The following is a 19360-nucleotide window of genomic DNA, read 5'->3' on the forward strand; positions in this document are numbered from 1 at the left end:
GTGAAAGAGAAGGGGCTGTGATTGCTTTGTTCTTTACCATACACAGCACCTAGAACTATGCTTGTGTGTAATAAGTGTTCTGTAAATGTGTATTGGATGGATGGATGGATGTATGATTGGATAGATGGATGTATGATTGGATGGATGGATGGTTGAGTGGATGGTTGGATGAGTGGATGGATGGATGGATGGTTGGATGGATGGATGGTTGGATGGATGGATGGATGGATGGATGGATGGATGGTTGAGTGGATGGTTGGATGAGTGGATGGATGGATGGATGGATGGATGGATGGATGGATGGTTGAGTGGATGGTTGGATGAGTGGATGGATGGATGGATGGATGGATGGTTGGTTGGATGGATGGATGGATGGATGGATGGATGGATGGATGGTTGGATGGATGGATGGATGGTTGGTTGGATGGATGGATGGATGGTTGGTTGGATGGATGGATGGATGGATGGTTGGATGGATGGATGTATGGATGGTTGGATGGATGGATGGAGTGAGTTAGTTTCATTTCATGCCACTTTCCCCCTCACTCTCTACCCTCCAACCAGGCCTTGCCCCTCCTCAACACTTCAGCTAATTTCCACCTCAGGGCCTTCATCCTGTCCATTCCCTCTGCCTGGACTCTCCTCTCCTCCTTCCCTTCCTCTTCCCAGCCATCTTCTTCTTATCCTCCAGTGGGTCTGGGCTGGGATGCCCCAAGCAGCCTTCCCCATCTCAACTAGAATATGTCCCACTTTCTGAATCCCCTCCAGATGTACCTCAGTCCCTCCACAACTGGTGTGTCTGTTTACTATTTGCTTATTTTCTCTAAAACACATTTAATGTCCAAAAGAAAATGTAGAAACCACATAGGAGCAGAAGAAATAAATAGGAGGGAAAGAAGGGGGGAAGAAAAGAGAAGTTACCCTAATAATATGACTGAGACCTGTGTGTTGACACAAATTACACTTCTCCAACTCGCCAATCCTTTCCTCTGCTTAGACACAGAAAATTAGACACACACATCCACATATGTAAAAGAGGCAGGAACAAAAATACACACATGTAGGCCTGGAAACAAATACACACAAAAACAACATATATAAACATATGTATGTATACAAGTCACGTTTTACAACTTTTAAAGCCACAGTGGTGCAAGGTATACATCTATCAATGAAATGTCCTCCCCTAGTCCTTTAACTGGTTCTTGGGTCTTTCAGTAGACAGCTTGTGATAAGGTACGCAGACAGTGCCCCCTCTTGGGATGTCTGAGCTCTTTCCATTTTTTCCACAAGTGTAACCAGAGTTGCCATGAATATCCTTGTAAGCTGGGTCTCTGCCCATCTTTGATTATTTTCTGGAAGTGAAATGGCTGGACCAAATAGTATACTTGTAACAAAATTTAAGTGATAAGATGGAACAAAGGATTAAAACAATGCCTGATTATCCCTAGCAAATGAGAATGTCCTGTTTACTGCCCCCACCCCCCCACCCCCACTCGGGGCTCCTACCCAGAGGTGATAGCTGTCAGCCATGGCAGGTATTAATCTGGTCCTGAGCATTCATATCGGAGAAGGCGATGGCACCCCACTCCAGTACTCTTGGCTGGAAAATCCCATGGACGGAGGAGCCTGGAAGGCTGCAGTCCATGGGGTCACTAGGAGTCAGACACGACTGAGCGACTTCACTTTCACTTTTCACTTTCATGCATTGGAGAAGGAAATGGCAATCCACTCCAGTGTTCTTGCCTGGAGACAGGGGAGCCTAGTGGGCTGCCATCTCTGGGGTCGCACAGAGTCGGACATGACTGAAGCGACTCAGTAGCAGCAGCAGCAGCAGAGCATTCACATACACTTACACGAAAGCCCATCTAGTTTTACTGAGAAGCTGTTTGCATTGTTCTTCACTTGCTTTTCTCACCTCAGTTCAGTTCAGTCGCTCAGCCATGTCCGACTCTTTGCGACCCCATGAATTGCAGCACGCCAGGCCTCCCTGTCCATCACCAACTCCCGGAGTTCACTCAAACTCACGTCCATCGAGTCGGTGATGCCATCCAGCCATCTCATCTTCTGTCATCCCCTTCTCCTCCTGCCCCCAATCCCTCCCAGCATCAGAGACTAGTGATATATATTAGAGATGGTTCTTGGTTGGTACAAAAGTCCACCTGTTATTTTTATTTTTTGTCTTTTTTGCAGCTATTTTTAAGAGTTGCTCATGATATTTACTCTATTTAAGATGGGTGTCATGATCATTAATGGCAAATAATCCAAAAGTATGGAGAATATTACACATTATCACATACCCGCTGCCCAGATTTTAGAAGTGTTACTATTTTGTCATATTTACCTTTAATATTTTTTGAGATGAAATATTGTAGAAGTAAATAGCTGAGGCCCCCTTGGGGACCTTCTACCCCTCAGGGTATCACGCGGATGATGTCCCTATGTGTCCTTCTCGCCTGAGTTTTTATACTTTTGCTCTCTATCTCTGGTGTCAATCATTCTTATATAGTATGTTTTCTAGGCCTTTAATTTTACATAAATGGCTTCCCTCATAGCTAAGTTGGTAAAGAATCTGCGTGCAGTGCAGGAGACCTGGCTTCAACCCCTGGTTCGGGAAGATTCCCTGGAGAAGGAAATGGCACCTACTCCAGTATTCTTGCCTGGAAAATCCCACGGACAGAGAAGCCTGGCGGATTATAGTACATGGGGTCGCAAAGAGCCATACACGATTTAGTGACTAAAGCACAATTTTATATAAATGGTATTCTAACACATGTATCCATCGACAATTTGCTATTTTATAACTCAACATTATTGTTTTTCAGCTAAGTGAATGATCTGTTTTTTGCAATGCGTAGCCAAATTGCTCTTCAGAAATGTAAACATATTCCCCAGGAGCCCATGAATACTCTCACCAAAAACTGGATAGTATCAGTTTAAAATACATACACATTTAAAACAATTTACCTCTCTCTTGAATATTTTGCTAATTTGATAAGTGAAAACAAACAGAATTCTCCTTGTTCTTTTAGGAGAATTTCTGCACTTATTTGCAAGGTTGAGGCAGAGACCATGGCATGGTTAGGAATGTGCTTGCCAGAATCCAGATGTCTGGGTTCAATCACTGATTCTGGCACTCACCCTTTTAAGTGAGCTTGGGCAAGCCACTTCACCTCCCCAAGCCTCAGTGTGTGTTTGTATGCTCAGACACTCAGTCGTGTCCGATTCTTGGTGACCCCGTGGACTGTAGCTCACCAGACTCCTCTGTGGAATTTTCTGGGCAAGAATACCGGAGTGGGTTGCCATTTCCTTCTCCAGGGGAATCGTCCCAACCGAGGGATCAAACCTGCATCTCCTGCATTGGCAGGCAGATTCTTTACCACTGAACCACCTGGGAAACTTCAGCATCCTCTCTTGTACAATGCAGGCAATCTCATCTACCACACAGCCTTGGTGGGGAAACACTTAGAAATTAGCACAAGGAGGCATGCAATGCTATTGTTAGTTTCAGGCCATGGCTTTCTCCTCTGTGAATCTGGGATTCGTATCCTTAGCCCATTTTTTTCCTGGGAGGGAGACATCGAATTGTAATTCTTGAAGGATGCTCAGGCTCACTCTGCTGCTTCTGCCCACAGGGTGAGTTTTTCAGTCTGGCCCACCGCAGCCCCCCACCCTTTGCCCCGCCAGCACTGGCCTTTCCTACTGACCACGACCGCATGGTGTACCTGGGCATCTCGGAGTATTTTTTCAACACGGCCGGGTTCGTGTATCAGAAGGCTGGAGCCCTGAATCTGACCCTCAGAGACGACATGGTAAGGCCAGATGGGAGTGAATTTGGGAAGAGGGTGCAGTAGATGGTCTGGATCTGAATCTTGGTTCACAGCCAGGAACATCGAGGTCTGAACTCTGGAGTCAGCCAGACCTGAGTTCAAACCCCAGCTCCCCTTTTTTCCATGCTGGTGACCGTAGGTTGGTTATTCCGCCTCTAAGAACCTCATCTGTAAAACACCAATAATAGTATCTTCCTCCAAAAGGTGTAAGGAAGGTTGAATGAGCTATGATTACTTGGGCAGCCCCAGCACAGGCTTATGAGTGTGGAGGAAGTCCCCTGAGTCCTAATGATAACAGTTGACATTGACTGAGTCCCTGCTGTGTGCCGGTCTGTAATCCAGTCTTTCCATCGTATCACCATTATGGTCGTCATCCTCCAGGTCTTTGTCTCCATATCTGTGGCTGAGTCCTGCTCTGAGCCTCGGTTTGCCCATCTATAGAATGAGGAAATGACCATCCTCCCCAGAGTCTAGGGGTAACGGGACTCACCCTGCTTACCAGCCACACGGGGCTTCTCCTCTGCTGCTCTCAGAAGAGATGCCAGATTCTCCCCCTCTATAGAGGCATCAAAGGGATGCTGAGCCCTGACTTGTCCCCCTGTGGAGATAAACAAAGACTATCCCAATGAGAACTCTTGCCTTTGGCAGACTCAATGGCACACAGGGGCGGGGGTGGTGGTGGTGGTGGTGGGAACGCTTCATGTTAAATAAAGGGAGGGCGCTGGGTAGGCTCTTACAGAGGCTGTCGATATGGGCAAGCTGGAGGTGGGGCTAACAGAAGCCAGACATCTTATGTGATTGGATTGAAAAGCATATCTGATTTTTCCGGTGCAAAAGTTAGGGAAGCTGGCAGTCACTGACCATTCTGGGTCAGCATTCTTCGGTCATACGTGATCTGGCCACGGTTTGTTTATGTGCTCATTCTCTCACCCCTCTGTAGAATTTGCCCCCCAATGTATAACATAATCTTCCAAGATCCTTTTCTCTTCCTCCCTCGCTACAGATTCCAAAGGAATCCACGTTCCACCTGACAACCAAATTCTTTGGAACCCTGATACCCCAGGTGAGAAAGGACTTGTTCCCCTTTAGTCATCTCATGAGAAGGCCTGGGGGGAGCTGAGAATAGCTCTGCTGAGAGCTGCCCCCGTCCAGATCAAGAGGCAACCCAGCCTGAGCCTGTGGACATAGCTTTGTGCAGCTCATCCCCAGTGCAGAGAAAGGCCCCAAGCACTCATGTGACCAGGTGTGAGAGTAGATCCGGAGGGCTCATCCATTCAACAGATAGTTTCTGAGTGCCCACTGCATTTCTGGGGCCCTGTGCAGGGCATCCAGCAAAACAGACCGTATCCCAGCCCTCCTGGAGCTCCCATCCAGTGGAAAGAGAAAAAATGATTGCTCAGACACCTGAAACAATAAAGAAAAACAACTCAGACTGTGATAAGTGAAAAAGTGAAAGTCATTCAATCGTGTCATATTCTTTACAACTCCATGGATTGTAGCCCGCCAGGCTCCTCTGTCCATGAGATTTCCCAGGCAAGACTACTGGAGTGGATTGCCATTTCCTCCTCCAGGGGATCTTCCCGATCTAGGGATCAAACTTGGGTCTCCTGCAGCTCCTGCTTTGGCAGACAGATTCTTTACCATGGATTCTTTACCACCTGAAAAGCCCACCCTGGGGGTTAGGGCTTAAGTATATGAATTTGCTGAGCAGGCGGGACACAAACATTCAGTCCATAATAGCCTCTTTAATGGTGACACTTCCAGAAATTTCTATATAGACAGTACTGGTGTGGAGGAGCTGCAACACATAGAGGGGTCAGGGAAAGGGAAACTTCATTTGCATAGCAGTTGCATTCTTTTTACTCAGGCTGTGAGTTTACCTGGAGGAGGACTGGCCGGAGGCTAGCCGAGATGGGGGTGTTGTCAAAGCTCTCCTTTGTTCCTCCTTGAACCCTCTACTGCTCTCTAGGCTTGAAGGAAGGGAAAGAGCCAAGCTAAGGAGGAACACAGGATAAACACTCAGGGAGAGGGAACAGAGAGTGCAAGGAGTTTTAGACAGAAAGAGAGCAGAGTGCAATTTTTTAAGTTAATTTCAGGATACTTTTATTCCATCCAAAAAGATGTTTTGAATTATAAATCTCTTCCTGGGATCTATCTGGGTTTGAACTCCGGCCCTTACTTACTAGTTTTATGTTCCTGAGCCTGTTCTGCCTGTATCTCAGTATTCTCACACATAAAATGCAGTAATAAGGGCTTCACCTCATAAAGCTGCGATTGATTAATTGAGTTGATGTATGTTGGAGAAGACTCTTGAGAGTCCCTTGGACTGCAAGGAGATCCAACCAGTCCATCTTAAAGGAGACCAGTCCTGGGTGTTCATTGGAAGGACTGATGCTAAAGCTGAAACTCCAATACTTTGGCCACCTCATGCAAAGAGTTGACTCATTGGAAAAGACCCTGATGCTGGGAGGGATTGGGGGCAGGAGGAGAAGAGAACGACAGGGGATGAGATGGCTGGATGGCATCACCGACTCGATCGACATGAGTTTGGGTGAACTCCGAGAGTTGGTGATGGACAGGGAGGCCTGGCGTGCTGCGATTCATGGGGTCGCAGTCGGACACGACTGAGCAACTGAACTGAACTGAACTGAATACAAAGACAGCGAGTCAGATTTGAGGAAAAGAAGTCCCTTGTGGGTGGAGTTAGAGGGCAAGTGGTAGAAGCGGTGGAGGGGGTCGGCATGAGGTGAGGTTGGCAGGGTGCCAGGTGCTGAATTATACAGTCTTTACAATTTATTCCGAAAGCAATGGCTTCCCTGGTGGCTCAGTGGCAAAGAATCTGCCTGCCAATGCAAGAGACACAGGTTCAGTGATCCCTGATCTAGGAAGATCCTACATGCCGCAGAGCAGCTGAGTCCGTGCGCCACAACTATTGAGGCTGTGCTGTCGAGCCAGGGAGCCGCAGTGCTGAAGCCCGAGTGCCCCGAGCCTGCGCTCTGCAACAAGAGAAGCCACTGTAAATGAGAAGCCTGTGCATCACAACTAGGGAGTAGCCCCCACTCACCACAACCAGAGAAAAGTAGTTCGTGCAGCAGTGAAGATCCAGCACTGCCAAAAACAACAGTAGGAGGACACTGGAAGTGCTCCTGCAGGACCAGGACAAGATAGGATTTCAGTTCAGTTCAGCTCAGTCATGTCCGACTCGTTGTGACCCCATGAATCGCAGCATGCCAGGCCTCCCTGTCCATCACCAACTCCAGGAGTTCACTCAGACTCACATCCATCAAGTAGGTGATGCCATCCAAGCATCTCATCCTCGGTCGTCCCCTTCTCCTCCTGCCCCCAATCCCTCCCAGCATCAGAATCTTTTCCAATGAGTCAACTATTCCCATGAGGTGGCCAAAATGATGCTTTAGCATCATTCCTTCCAAAGAACACTCAGGGCTGATCTCCTTTAGAATGGACTGGTTGGATCTCCTTGCAGTCCAAGGGACTCTCCAGAGTCTTCTCCAACACCACAGTTCAAAAGCATCAATTCTTCAGCGCTCAGCATTTAGACACTTTTTAATCAGTGGCCTCTCCTGTCGGTCATCCCCTGTGGGTTGCAGGTGGCCAAGATGTTCCCTGACATGCAGATGCAGCTCTTCATCTGGGCCTCTTTGCCTCCAAAACTCACCGTGAACCCCAACGGCCTTAACCTCATCTTTGTCCTGGACACCCAGGCCTTTGCCATCCTCCCAAACTCCTCCTTGGACCCCCTCTTCCTGCTTGAGATGGTAAGCTGATCCCGGGTCTGAGCAGACAGGCAGCCCTGGACAGGGCTCAGAGCATTGCCCCGAGAGCCAGGGGGACTGGTGTAAAGCCTACCCAGACTCAAACCTGCACTGTGTGTCCAGAGCCACTGTCTTCTGACTTCTTCATTCCATTATTCATTCTGCGGTTGGCTTGAAACAGGTGTACTATTTCCAGTCTGTTCATGCATATCTTTGGCTATTCAGTTATGCACTTGTGGGTTTGTTCATTCATTTATTCAGTCATTCAGTTATTCATTCAACTGCTAACTTGAAATCTACTGTATCTTTGCTGGTTCACACGCATTTATTCCATTATTCATTTATTATATCTTTGTTCAATGGATCATTCCTTTGTGTATTTGTTCTTTCATTCATTAATCACTTATTCATCCATGCCTATCTTTATTTATTCCTTCCTTTGTGCATTTAATCCTTCACTTATTTAAGTTTTCATCCCATGGTTGACTTGTACATTCATTCATTTGATCACTCTGTCACCCCACAAACATTTGGTGGCACCTACTCTGGCCACTGGAGGTGAGGGCCAGACTCTCCCCAAAAGCAGGTACTCAGGTCTGTCCAACCTCAAGTTGAGACCCATTTTCCTCACTTTGCAGATTCAGTGGGTTCTGAGGGGGTCGCGCAAGGTCACACAGACATTGGACAGGAAAGCTGAAGTTGGGAACCTTGGTTTTCTGAGTAAACATTTGTTGAATGACTAAATAAATGCATGTGAAATAGAGCTGGCCTGGACTCCTACCTCACAGCCTGTCTCCTACAGCCCATGGGAGAGGCCTGGGAATCTGAACTGGTCCCAGAAGCAGGGGGAGAAAAATGATAATTGTTTGACAGTCCAGGACTCATAACAAGCACAAAGTTGGCGAAAGGAAGACTCCTCCCTTCCGTGGGTTCTATGGGTCTGACCCAGCAATGTGGGCTCTTCTGCTGGGCCTTCGTGAAGCAGACCTTCTGGTTTTAGAGGCTTTGCGGAGCCCCAGGATTCTGGCTCAGTGGATTTCACTCCCTGGCTTGTTGCTTTGCAGAACTTGAACCTTTCTGTGGTTGTTGGTGCCAGGTCCGACAGACTGATTGGAGAGCTCAGATTGGACAAGTAAGTGGGCCAGTGGGCATGGGAGGAGGGGCCTGCCCATCCATTCTTTTTTGGCTTTGTTGCTGCGAGTCTGCTTTCTCTAATCGCGGCGAGCATGGGCCACTCTCTAGTTGTGGTGTTCGGGCTTCTCTTGTTGGGGAGCACAGACTCTAGGGCATGTGAATCAGTAGCTGTGGCTCGAGCGCAGGCTCAGTAGTTGTCCCATGGCATGTGGAATCTCCTTGGACCAGGGATCGAACTCATGTCCCCTGCGCTGGCAGGCAGATTCTTATCCACTGGACCACTGGGGAAGTCCTGCCCATCCAATCTTGGTGCCTGTGAGTTCACAATGACCTTACAAAGTTACAAGCTTTTGTGGTCATTCATCCCATTTAAACCTCAAATAGGGCACAGTAAGTACAATATCCCCATTTTGCAGGTAGTGAAACTGGTGCTCAGAGATGAAGTGACCCACCCAAGACCACATGTTGTAGGGTGATCAACCATTTCGGCTTGTCTGCAGTGACCCAGCTTTGGCACTGAAACCTCCGCATCCCAGGTCACTCCCCTATCCTAGTCCATTCATGACTGGGCAGTGCCAGTTGATAAATCTGCTCCAGCCTCCAGCCTCCAGCCACCCCATGTCCCTGGCCTTCCTTGACAGTTGGAAACCCACTTCAACTTCTTCACACCCCATCCTTGGGGCGTCATCAGCCACTTCCTGCCAGGAGACTCTGGAATCCGTGCCTGGGTTTGAATCCCAGCAGAGGAGGGAGGGGTTAGGAACATGGGCTCGGAGGCTGAGGCAGCTGCCTTTCAAGTGCAGCTCACCTTTGGCAAGCATAGAACTCTTCAGACTTTAGCCGTTTTCCCTGGCTGGTAAAATAAGTCCAATTACTATTCTTTGCCAGCCACATCATTGTATTAATATGTGTTGTGATGTTTAGAACGCTTTGAAGGATATAATAAGTGCTCAACAAGCAAGAGGAAGAAAGACAGAGGGGCACACAGAAGAAGAGCAATACAGAAATAGGGGAAGAGACGGAAAGAGATAGGGAAACAGAGAGACACAGTAAGGGAGGGAGAGACACTGAGAAAGAAAGCAGAGCAAGACAGACAGATGGATGCAGAGACACAGTAACAGGGAGACTGTCAGAGAGACAGAAGGACACCAAAGGAGGCAAGAGGGAGAGAGAGACACACACACAGATCGAGAGTGAGGGAGATGACCAGAGCAGACGTGATGACCCCTGCATTCCGACCTGGCATCTACCGCTTCTTCACTTTCACTCTGCATAAATTGAGTCTTGACCCACATTCCTGCCTGTTTCTGCCTTCTCTCTGGCACAGAGCTGTCCTTCTTAACCTTGAGCTTGGCTCCTGAGGTTTGCATGCTGCTTATTTCTCCTGGCATCATTTTGACAAGTGTTACTGCTTTGGAAACGTGGATTTCATTTTCCTGGAAACACCTGTGGGCCTCTCAAGAAGAGGAGCTGGAGAAAATACAGCTGGGTAATGGCTGAGCACAGACTTTCTAAAATATGCAGGAATGGGGGGTGGTGAGACTCCACAGGGCAAGAGTTTCCGAGCTTTGTAGGGTACTGGAGACAACAGAAGCTTTGGCATCAGGGAGACCTGGCTGAAATTCTACTTGGCTGATTGTTAACTGCGTGCCCTTGGGCAGATTGCTTGTCTTCTCTGATTGTCAAGGACATCATCTGTAAAATGGGAGTGTGATGGCCCTTGCCTCTTGGGTGTTACAGGAATTCAGTGGGATATAGCATCCAACATAGTGAATAAAAGGGATTCATTAAATAGCCATTTATTTACCTTTCTCCTGGATCATTGTTAAGATGTCATAAAGTCCATAAATAGGGGATTGTTCATGGGCTCAAATTATTCAAAAGTCTGGGGGTTTCAGACACACGTAGATCCAGGTGCTCAAATGATATCCTTAGGACTCGGACTCTCTTCTTGGCTCTGCTCTCCCCGATACTGGCTTCATTTCCCAGCAGGCTGTCACCGAGTGGTGGCAAAAATGGTCACCAGCTAATTTTGCTGGAGAAAAGAGAATACCTCATTCCAAATATTTCCAGCAGAAGTCCTTGGACCAGTATGGGTTAGTGGTCAGTTCTCGAAGCAATCGCTGTGGCAGCGGAGGTAGACTCTGCCCTTTGGCCAGCCCAGCCCAGAACCCAGTATTAACATTGTAGGGAACAGATGACTATCCCAAAGCAAAAATCAGGGAGCTGTCACCAGAGGAAGGAGGAATGGATACAGGATGGGAAGAGCAGACAACACCCACTAGAGAGTGTCCCTTCTCCTCAATGCTGTGCGAAGTTGTTTCAGCTGTGTCTGACTCTGTCAACCCAGGGTCCTCTGTCAGGAGATTCTCCAGGCAAGAATCCTGGGGTGGGTTGCCATGCCCTCCTCCAGGGGATCTTCCCAACCCAGGGATCAAACCCGTCTCTTATGTCTCCTGCACTGGCACGCAGGTTCTTTACCACTAGTGCCATCTGGGAAGCCCTTCTCCCCAGTAACTGAATTCTAATATGGGTCAGGCAAATGGTGGTCTCAACTTTCCCCTCCCCTTCTCACAGGCTGCTCCTGGAACTGAAGCACTCAGACGTCGGCCCCTTCTCGGTGAGTCTGAGGCCCTTGGTGGCTCCTTCCTTCCTCTGATCTTGAGGTAACTGTCCTGAGGGCCACCTGGGCTCATAGCATTATTTCGACAGACCACTGATTAGTTTGCATATAATTTGCATGTGAAATAATGAGGGGAGGAGCACTGTGGGTTTTGTGCACAACTGCCTTCCATGTCTCTACGACCAAGTAGAGACAAGTGCATTTGGAGACGTAGCATCATAAAAGATATATACGGTCATATTACCTTTGAGCAAAGTGGGATAGTCTAGGTTTTTGTCACAATGAATTGTGTGATGAAATCTTTATTTCCTCTTGAACAGCTTAACTGAATACAGTAGTACACCTTATTCACAGCAGATATATTCTAAGACCTTTGGGTTGCTTGAAACCACACATAGAAGGGAACTCTACATATACTACGATTTTTCCTATACTAAGGAAACACAGGAGATAGGGTGCTGACCTCTGGGTCGGGAAGATCCCTTGTAGGAGGAAATGGCAACCCATTCCAGTATTCTTGACTGGGAAATTCCATGGACAGAGGAGCAGGTGGGTTACAGTCCATAGGGTCACAAAGAATCGGACATGACTGAGCATGCGCGCGCGCACACACACACACACACACACACACACACACAATTGCTGGCACAGAGACCTGAGCTGGAATTGCAGCTTCAAACCTACTAACTATGGTCCCTGAGCAAGTCACCTCCACTCAACAAATTTCATACCTTCCCTACAAATCAAGGATAATAATTTCTGCCTGAGTTAGTGCAGTGAGTTTTAAATGGGATTAACTGTACACAATCAGGTACAGAGAATCTGCTCAACAGATGTGTATTGAATAAACAAGTGAATTACCTTCCTGAGTACCTACTATGTGACAGGCCCTGTTGCACGGATGGGGATGTGCTAATGAGTTAGACAAGAAAACAACTCCTTTTAGAACTTCCATTGTAGGGGAGAAACAGACAATGAGAAATGAAGATCATTTCAGCCACGATCAATGCTTTGAAAAACTAAGTGGAGGTGGGGTAGAAAGTGATGGGTGAGGTTAAGGGTTAGAGCCTATGATCAGGAAAAGCCTCTCTGGGGAGGTGATATTTGGGCTGAAGGAGTCCACAAGGTGAAGATGTTGCAGGCAGAGGGAAGAGCAGGAGCAAAGGCCCTGTGGTGAAACAGGTTGGCTTGTTCGGGCAATGGGGGCAAGCAGTGTGGCTGGAGAAACAAGATAAGTAGGGGGCAGAGAGAGGCAGGCAGGCAGGCAGGCAGGGGTGGGCCCACCCCGAGCCTCCTAGGCTAGAGTAGCTTGTGTTCAGAGGGCAGTGAGAAGCCAGCGAACTGTTGCATGCAGGGAGGGACATGATCCCATTTACACTTTATAAAAGATGCCCCTGCAGAAATGGGGGGAATGGACTATGGGGGATGAGTCAGAGTATAAGGATCCTTGCCTTGGGGAGGCTGGTGCATTTGTCCACGTGAGAGATGATGGAGGCTGAGACAAGGCCAGGAAGGAAGAGAAAGATGGCAGATGGGAAACATACTTCGGAAACAGAATTAGAACTTGGTGAGAGATTTTCTGTGCAGGGTAGGGGGGGAAGGCAATGAAGAATGATTCCCAGATTTTTGACTTGAGCAGATGAGTGAATGAATGGTAGAGTCACTTACAAATAGAATAGGGCAGATGGGAGGGAGACGACAGGTATCTCGCCAGCCCACAGAGATGATTCCACTACCTGGAATCACTGTCATCAAATAGACTCACCACTGGGAGTTCCCTGGCGATCCAGTGGTTACAATTTCACCTTCCAATACAGGGGATGCGGGTTCAGTTCCTGGTGAGGGAGTTAAGATCTCACGTGCCTCACAGCCAAAACAAAACAGAGCGAAACATATTGTAACGAATCCAATAAAGGCCTTAAAAATGGTCCACATCCTCTCACAATCTATTTTTAAAAACAGGAGGTTAACTGCTCCCTCTCCTATCATACCCTCTGGCCCTGATGGGGAGCTGCCCCTATAAACAGCAGGTCAGATGCTCTTCAACAGCCGACCTGAATGAGCCTTGCTCCTGTGACTTCCATTGTTGTTGTTATTTAGTTGCTAAGTCGTGTCCTCTGAGTCCTGTCTGACTCTAAGCGACCCCACTAGGCTGCTCTGTCTATGGGATTTTTCCAGGCAACAATATTGGAGTGGGTTGTTTCCTTCTCTATTAAAAGATGCTAATTCTTCCCACCATGTCTTACTGCTCACGGCCCGAGTCTGCCAGAGAGCCTCTTGCCAAACCTCTGGAGAATATTTCCTTAGATCTCTGAAATGCACCCCCATCACCCAACCTTGAAGTCAGTCCCAACATCCCCTCCAAATCCGATGGAAATCCAGCCAGCCATTCCCATCTGATAAGATTACAACAAACAGAGAGACCCAAAGCAACCTCATTGTATTTTCATGGATTGACTGATGCCAGAACTAACTTCTGCTTCTGCAGAAAATAAAAATTTAAAGTTCCCAGATTCATGGGAAGAAGGGCACCACATTTGGTCAGCCCCAGGAATTACAGCCGGGGGAAGGAAACTCAATTATTCCAGAAACAAAAATTGTAAATGTCACCACTACAGGCCATCATCTCGAAGGTGTTACGTTATTTTTGAATTTTTTTATTATTGCAGAAGCAAAACATGTACATTATAAAACAGTCAGAACCTACAGATTTGCAGAACAAAACATAAAAATCACTCCTGTTTTCACCACTTACTTAATAATTTGGTGTATATCCTTCCTGACTTTTTTCAATGCGTATTTAATAACAGGATGGAATTACGTGGTTTCTGTAGCCTGATTTTTCTGTTTTTTAATTTTTATTGGAGTGCAGTTGATTTACAGTGTTGTGTTAGTTTCTGCTGTAGAGAAAAGTGAATTAGTTATACATTAGCCTGCTTTTTTTAAACTCAAAAATAGGTCACAAAAAAATCTATGTTGATAATTCTCAGGTGGGCCAAAAAGTTTGTTCAGGCTTTACTGTAAGATGTTATGGAAAAACCCAAATGAATGTTTTGGTTGACCCAATATATCTCTGTTGCTGTTGTGGGTTCAGTCACTAAGTTGTATCCAATGCTTTTCTACCCCGTGGACTGTAGAACCGCCCCAGACCCCGTGGACTGTAGAACCGCCCCAGACCCCATGGACTGTAGGCTCCTCTGTCCTCCACTGTCTCTCAGAGTTTGCCCAAAGTCATGTCCACTGAGTCAGTGATGCTACATTTCTGCCAGATCATTTTTAATAATTACATATGAAAAGTGAAAGTTTTAGTTGCTCAGTCATGTCTGACTCTTTGTAACCCCATGGACCAGGCTCCTCTGTCCGTGGAACTCTCTAGGCAAGAATACTAGAGTGGGTAGCCATTCCCTTTTCCGAAGGATCTTCCTGACGCAGAGATCTAACCTGGACCTTCTGCATCGCAGGCCGATTCTTTACTATCTAAGCCACCAGGGAAGCCCCAAATAGTTACATAGTATCTCTTGTTATCCAAGTGCTACCTCGCAAGCCCCGCCCCACTCCCCCACCACCCTCCTGACCCCGCCCCCCCCCACCCTGCCACAGATGATTCCGCAATTGTTGGACCTGTAGGTTGCTTTTATTGTCTTGGTTCTGTTTATTGCACTACCTCATTTCTTTAGGATAAATGCCTTGGAGGCATGTTTGCTGGCCCACCTGGCACACACATTGTTAAGGTTTCTGATGAGCATTGCCAGGTAGCCCTCTGATGAGCATCGCCAAATAGCCCTCTGAAAGGTTGACTTAACTTGCCCCCCTAGCCGGCAGTGTCTGAGAGAATGCATTTTCTTACACAAACGTTTTCACCTTTCAATGCTCTGTGATGACCTTCCTTGCTTCCGCCTTGCCCCCTACAAGTCTAGAATGTGATTTGCATCTGGAGCCTTTAAACCAAAAGAGATCACTTTGGTGACCTTGAGCTGCAGTGTTTCCAGGTGACCCCTGGGTCCGTCTCTCAGCAGTTCTTCCTGAGGTTGTTCTGGGTGGAAGGGCAGGTGACAGAGGACAGCTGATGCCCCAATGCCCTGACGTGGGTCCTGTCCTCCCGATCCCCAGGTTGAGTTGCTGCAGTCTGTCATGAACTACGCCGTGCCCACCGTCGTGCTTCCGGTGATTAACAGTAAGGAATTTTGGAGAAAGGATTGATTTTCAGTCCCAGTGAGGGGGGTGGATCTTAGAGCCACGCGTTATCCGGCCCCCAGTGTGGAGGCTGGAGGTGGTCTCCTCAAATGAACCTCAAGTGACACCTGGCCCAGAAAAGGGAGGGGGAAAGGGTTGAGTTCCTCTTTCGTGAACTATGAGACCGTCTGTTGAGATGGAGAATAATACCTCCAGTTTTCATGGGAGGGAATGGGAGATCAGAGAAATGAGTGGTTCTCAGGTCACAGAGGAGGTAAGAGATGAAGCTGGAATTCGATCCCAGCTCTGAAGCCAGAACCTTTGGTCTTTTTCCAAGAGAGAAGGGCTAAGGAAGAAGGGCTAACCTGGGCTAACAACGCTTCAACTCAGCTCACTCACTGGTGAAACCCCTGACCTTTGCAGAGCCAGGTGCAAGGGTGCAAATAGAGGGCCACTCACCCTATGATGAGGACATTTAGGCCGGCGGCCCCCACCCTTCTTGGCACCAGGGACTGGTTTCATGGAAGACAATTTTTCCATGGACGGCGTGGGAGGGCCCGGTTTCAGAATGATTCAAGCGCATTACCTTCATTGTGCACTTTATTTCCATTATTATTACATCAGCTCCACCTCACATCACCGGAGGCTGGGGACCCCTGATTTAGGCCACTTAGAAATTATGAATGAAGACAACGGATTGTTACATGTCGACTCTGGCTTCTCCTCCTGCCTTCACACGTGCAGCTTCATAATGACCTGAGGGACTAGGCTGGAGCTTAGAATTCTCCAGAGGTCCATGCCAGAGTGTGGTGGGGAGGGGGAGCTGGCTCCTGGCTACCACCCAGTTCTGGTTTCATCCGAAACATTGAGGGGCTTCATGTGCACATCCGTCAGGGGTCTCCAGGCCTCCACACCCCAGCAAGCAGCTGCCCCGGCTGTCCTCGGGCCAGGGGTGCCCCAGCAGTGCTGCCACCCTCGGGCGGGTGGTCTTGGGGCCGAGGGGGAGGGAATTCCTGTGTCTGCAGTGTCCAGAGGTCAGTGGAGGAGAGAGAAGAGGAGACTCTGGGCAGACTCTGCCTGCCTAGGTTTCTTCCCAGAGCCCGGAGCGCTGGTCCAGGGAGGCTGCGGACTGGCTGCCCGAGTCCCGGCCCCGCCCTCTCCCTCCCCCGGCCCCTCCCATCAGAGGTGGCACCTTCACCTTAACCTCTGCCTTAACCTCCAATGCAGAGAAGCTACAGAGAGGCTTCCCTCTCCCGTTGCCCGCCTACATCAAGCTCTTCAACCTGATCCTTCAGCCTTACCAGGTGAGTCTCCAGGGTCTCCTTTGCCAAATCTCCTACTTCGATAGCCACCTTCCTCCAGCTCTGGATCAAGCGCTGTCGACCCTTCCAACACTCCCGCAGGGTGTGTTGCTAAACAGAAGAGAGGCTAAGACTCAGGGACGCCACACCGCCATTAAATGAAGTCCAAAGTCAAAGCCAGGTCCCGGTTTTTAACCCCTGACTTGTACCACTCCCACACGATACTCGGTAAAAGTGGAACTCACTTGGTGGCCCCAAGCCTCCTTTATAAGGTGGATGCATTTAAATATTTGACAGATATGTGACGCATGCCTTCCTTTGCATCCAGAGTCCTTCCAGGCCCTTGGTCAGTGTCTGGCAGATTAAGACACCGAAATGGACAGCCTCCTCTTCCCTTTTCCCTGGTCTGACCCCAACAGCATCTGGCACTATTTTCCCCATCCTTGGAACACTTTCTTCTCTTAGCTTTGAAGATTCTCTCTCCAGGTTTTCCAGCCACCTCTCACTGTTATTTGGTCTCCTTTACTGGTTCCTTCTTCCCCTCCCAGAGAGAGTTCTCCAGAGTTCCTGCCCTGGCCTCTGCCTTTCCCCAAAAATTGCTTTCCCTGGTCACTGTCTTCTTCTTTTTCTTAATATTTATTTGTTTGGCTGCACCGGGTCTTAGTTGCGGTATGCAGGATCTTTAGTTGCTGCATGTGAACTCTTTAGTTATGACATGTGGGATCTATTTCCCTGACCAGCATGGAGTTTCAGCCGCTGGGCCACCAAAGAAGTTCCTCCCTGGTCACTTTCATCAGCATAAGCACAACAGTCACCTCTGTGTGACCCGGCCGAGGTTCCGGTCTCTTCTATGTGCCCGAAGTATACATGCTGGCTTCTTCAGTGTCTCCATTCTAAAGCTCTTTACACCACTATGTCCCAAAGAGCTGATAACTCTACAAGGAAGCCATCACCCACTCTTGGATTCCTTACCTCAGTCCAGGGCTTTCTGATGACCCTCATGGGAAACCCCCACCCAGATTCCTCACTCTCCCTCACCCCCAACATCCAGTCCATCAGTCCCCAATTCTTTCAACCTAATGGGAGAACTCCCAGGGCTAAGAGACAATAGGAGAAGTTAATTGAGTGAGCAGAGGAAACACATCCCCCACGTCCCCCGCATCTAACCCAGTTCATCCTTAAAATAAAAAATGACCCGCTGGGCGCAACTGAATTCCTTCCTTTCTGAACATTCTTGAGTGAAGGGCAGGAAGGAGCAAAAGAGAAGTGGTTTTGCAGCCTTGATGGCAAGGAGGGCTCCCTGGAGCTGCCAAGAGGCAGGGATGACAAATGAAGGCCTTCACGGCAGCCCGGGGGTCTGCACGTCTGAGCAGAAAACAGCTGCCAGGGAAGCTGCTGACAGATTCCTGGGCATGGGCAGCCGCTAGTGTGCAGACCGTAGGGGCGGGATGCCAGCCCCCCGCCCCCCACTCACTCTTGCCTCTCTGTCAGCAGAAAGGCTCTCTCTTTCCCAGCAGGCAAGCTCCCAAAGTTTTCTTGTAAAAACCCCAGCATTCCCACCGTCACAAACGAGGGATACTCTTCCGGCATCTGATGGCGTTCTCATCTCTCCCCCAGGATTTCCTGCTGTTCGGTGCAGATGTCCACTACAGCTGAAGACCCCATGGGTGCCAGGGGGCTGTCAGCACCCGTTCCTGACAGGCCCCTGGGGCACAGGCTGCCCCCTCTCTAGGCTTCCCTCTCTAGCTCGGGACTCAGAGACTCTTGCAGACTTCTCTGAACTCAGATTCAGAAATGATCTAAACATGAAACTTGGTCCTTTGGAAAACTGAGTGGTGTGTATTTTAGGAATTGTTTCTTTCAAGGGCTAAGGCTGCAGGGACACTTCCTCCAGGAATTGCGTTTCAGTGGTAATCACAATATTTCTCTTTGTGCTTCATACTACATTAAAAAACAAAAAAACCTTTTTTTTTCTTTCGAATTCTGGTGAGCATGTTGTTTCTTCTTGTTTTATGTCCATTCATTCATTTATTGCCTGTACCTGGTGTGGCCAAGATATAATCACCTCTTTTTAGTTCTCTAATAAACCTTTTGAGCTCCCACATGCCTTCCTGAGCAGAAAGTCCCACTGTCCCTTTTTGAGGACACCCCTCATTCCACACTGCCTAAAAATAATTGGGATTTACTTAGTCCAAAAGGAGTACGTCTTGCTTCCTCATGTCAGGGGGCGGTCCGTAGAGTGGATCTGTTCATTGGGATGTTGTTCCTGCCACTACAAGATGGTGTCGCTGTTGAGCAGTGATTCCTCACAGTCCACCCTTTTCCTGTGTATTTACTGCGACTGTGGCTCTTCTCACCGCCACATGGTGACGCTGTTGAGCAGCTAGCCCACACAGCCTGTTCTCTCTGCCCCATACCTGGGCTCCGCGTTGATGGCTCCCTTAGTCCATGCTTTCTGCCCAGTCATTCTGCCTAAAGCAGAACACTAGGCTAGGAGACAGAAGCCATCGGAGTTTTCTGTCCGTC

At 48.4% G+C, this 19360-nt stretch overlaps 1 protein-coding gene across 1 annotated transcript in view; it reads left to right on the forward strand.

Annotated features, from left to right (window-relative positions):
• BPI (bactericidal permeability increasing protein) overlaps window positions 1-18815 on the forward strand; it is a 31181-nt gene extending 12366 nt beyond the window's left edge. The window contains exons 8-15 of the mRNA XM_069548549.1: window positions 3636-3812; window positions 4834-4893; window positions 7439-7606; window positions 8668-8735; window positions 11315-11357; window positions 15471-15534; window positions 16761-16837; window positions 18452-18815. Coding sequence (XP_069404650.1) covers window positions 3636-3812; window positions 4834-4893; window positions 7439-7606; window positions 8668-8735; window positions 11315-11357; window positions 15471-15534; window positions 16761-16837; window positions 18452-18490 — 696 coding nt within the window. The 3' untranslated portion in view covers window positions 18491-18815. The remainder of the gene's footprint in view (window positions 1-3635; window positions 3813-4833; window positions 4894-7438; window positions 7607-8667; window positions 8736-11314; window positions 11358-15470; window positions 15535-16760; window positions 16838-18451) is intronic.
• Window positions 18816-19360: the final 545 nt, after the last annotated feature.

The sequence above is a fragment of the Ovis canadensis genome, chromosome 13 (genome assembly GCF_042477335.2).
Source record: "Ovis canadensis isolate MfBH-ARS-UI-01 breed Bighorn chromosome 13, ARS-UI_OviCan_v2, whole genome shotgun sequence".
Lineage (NCBI taxonomy): Eukaryota > Metazoa > Chordata > Mammalia > Artiodactyla > Bovidae > Ovis > Ovis canadensis.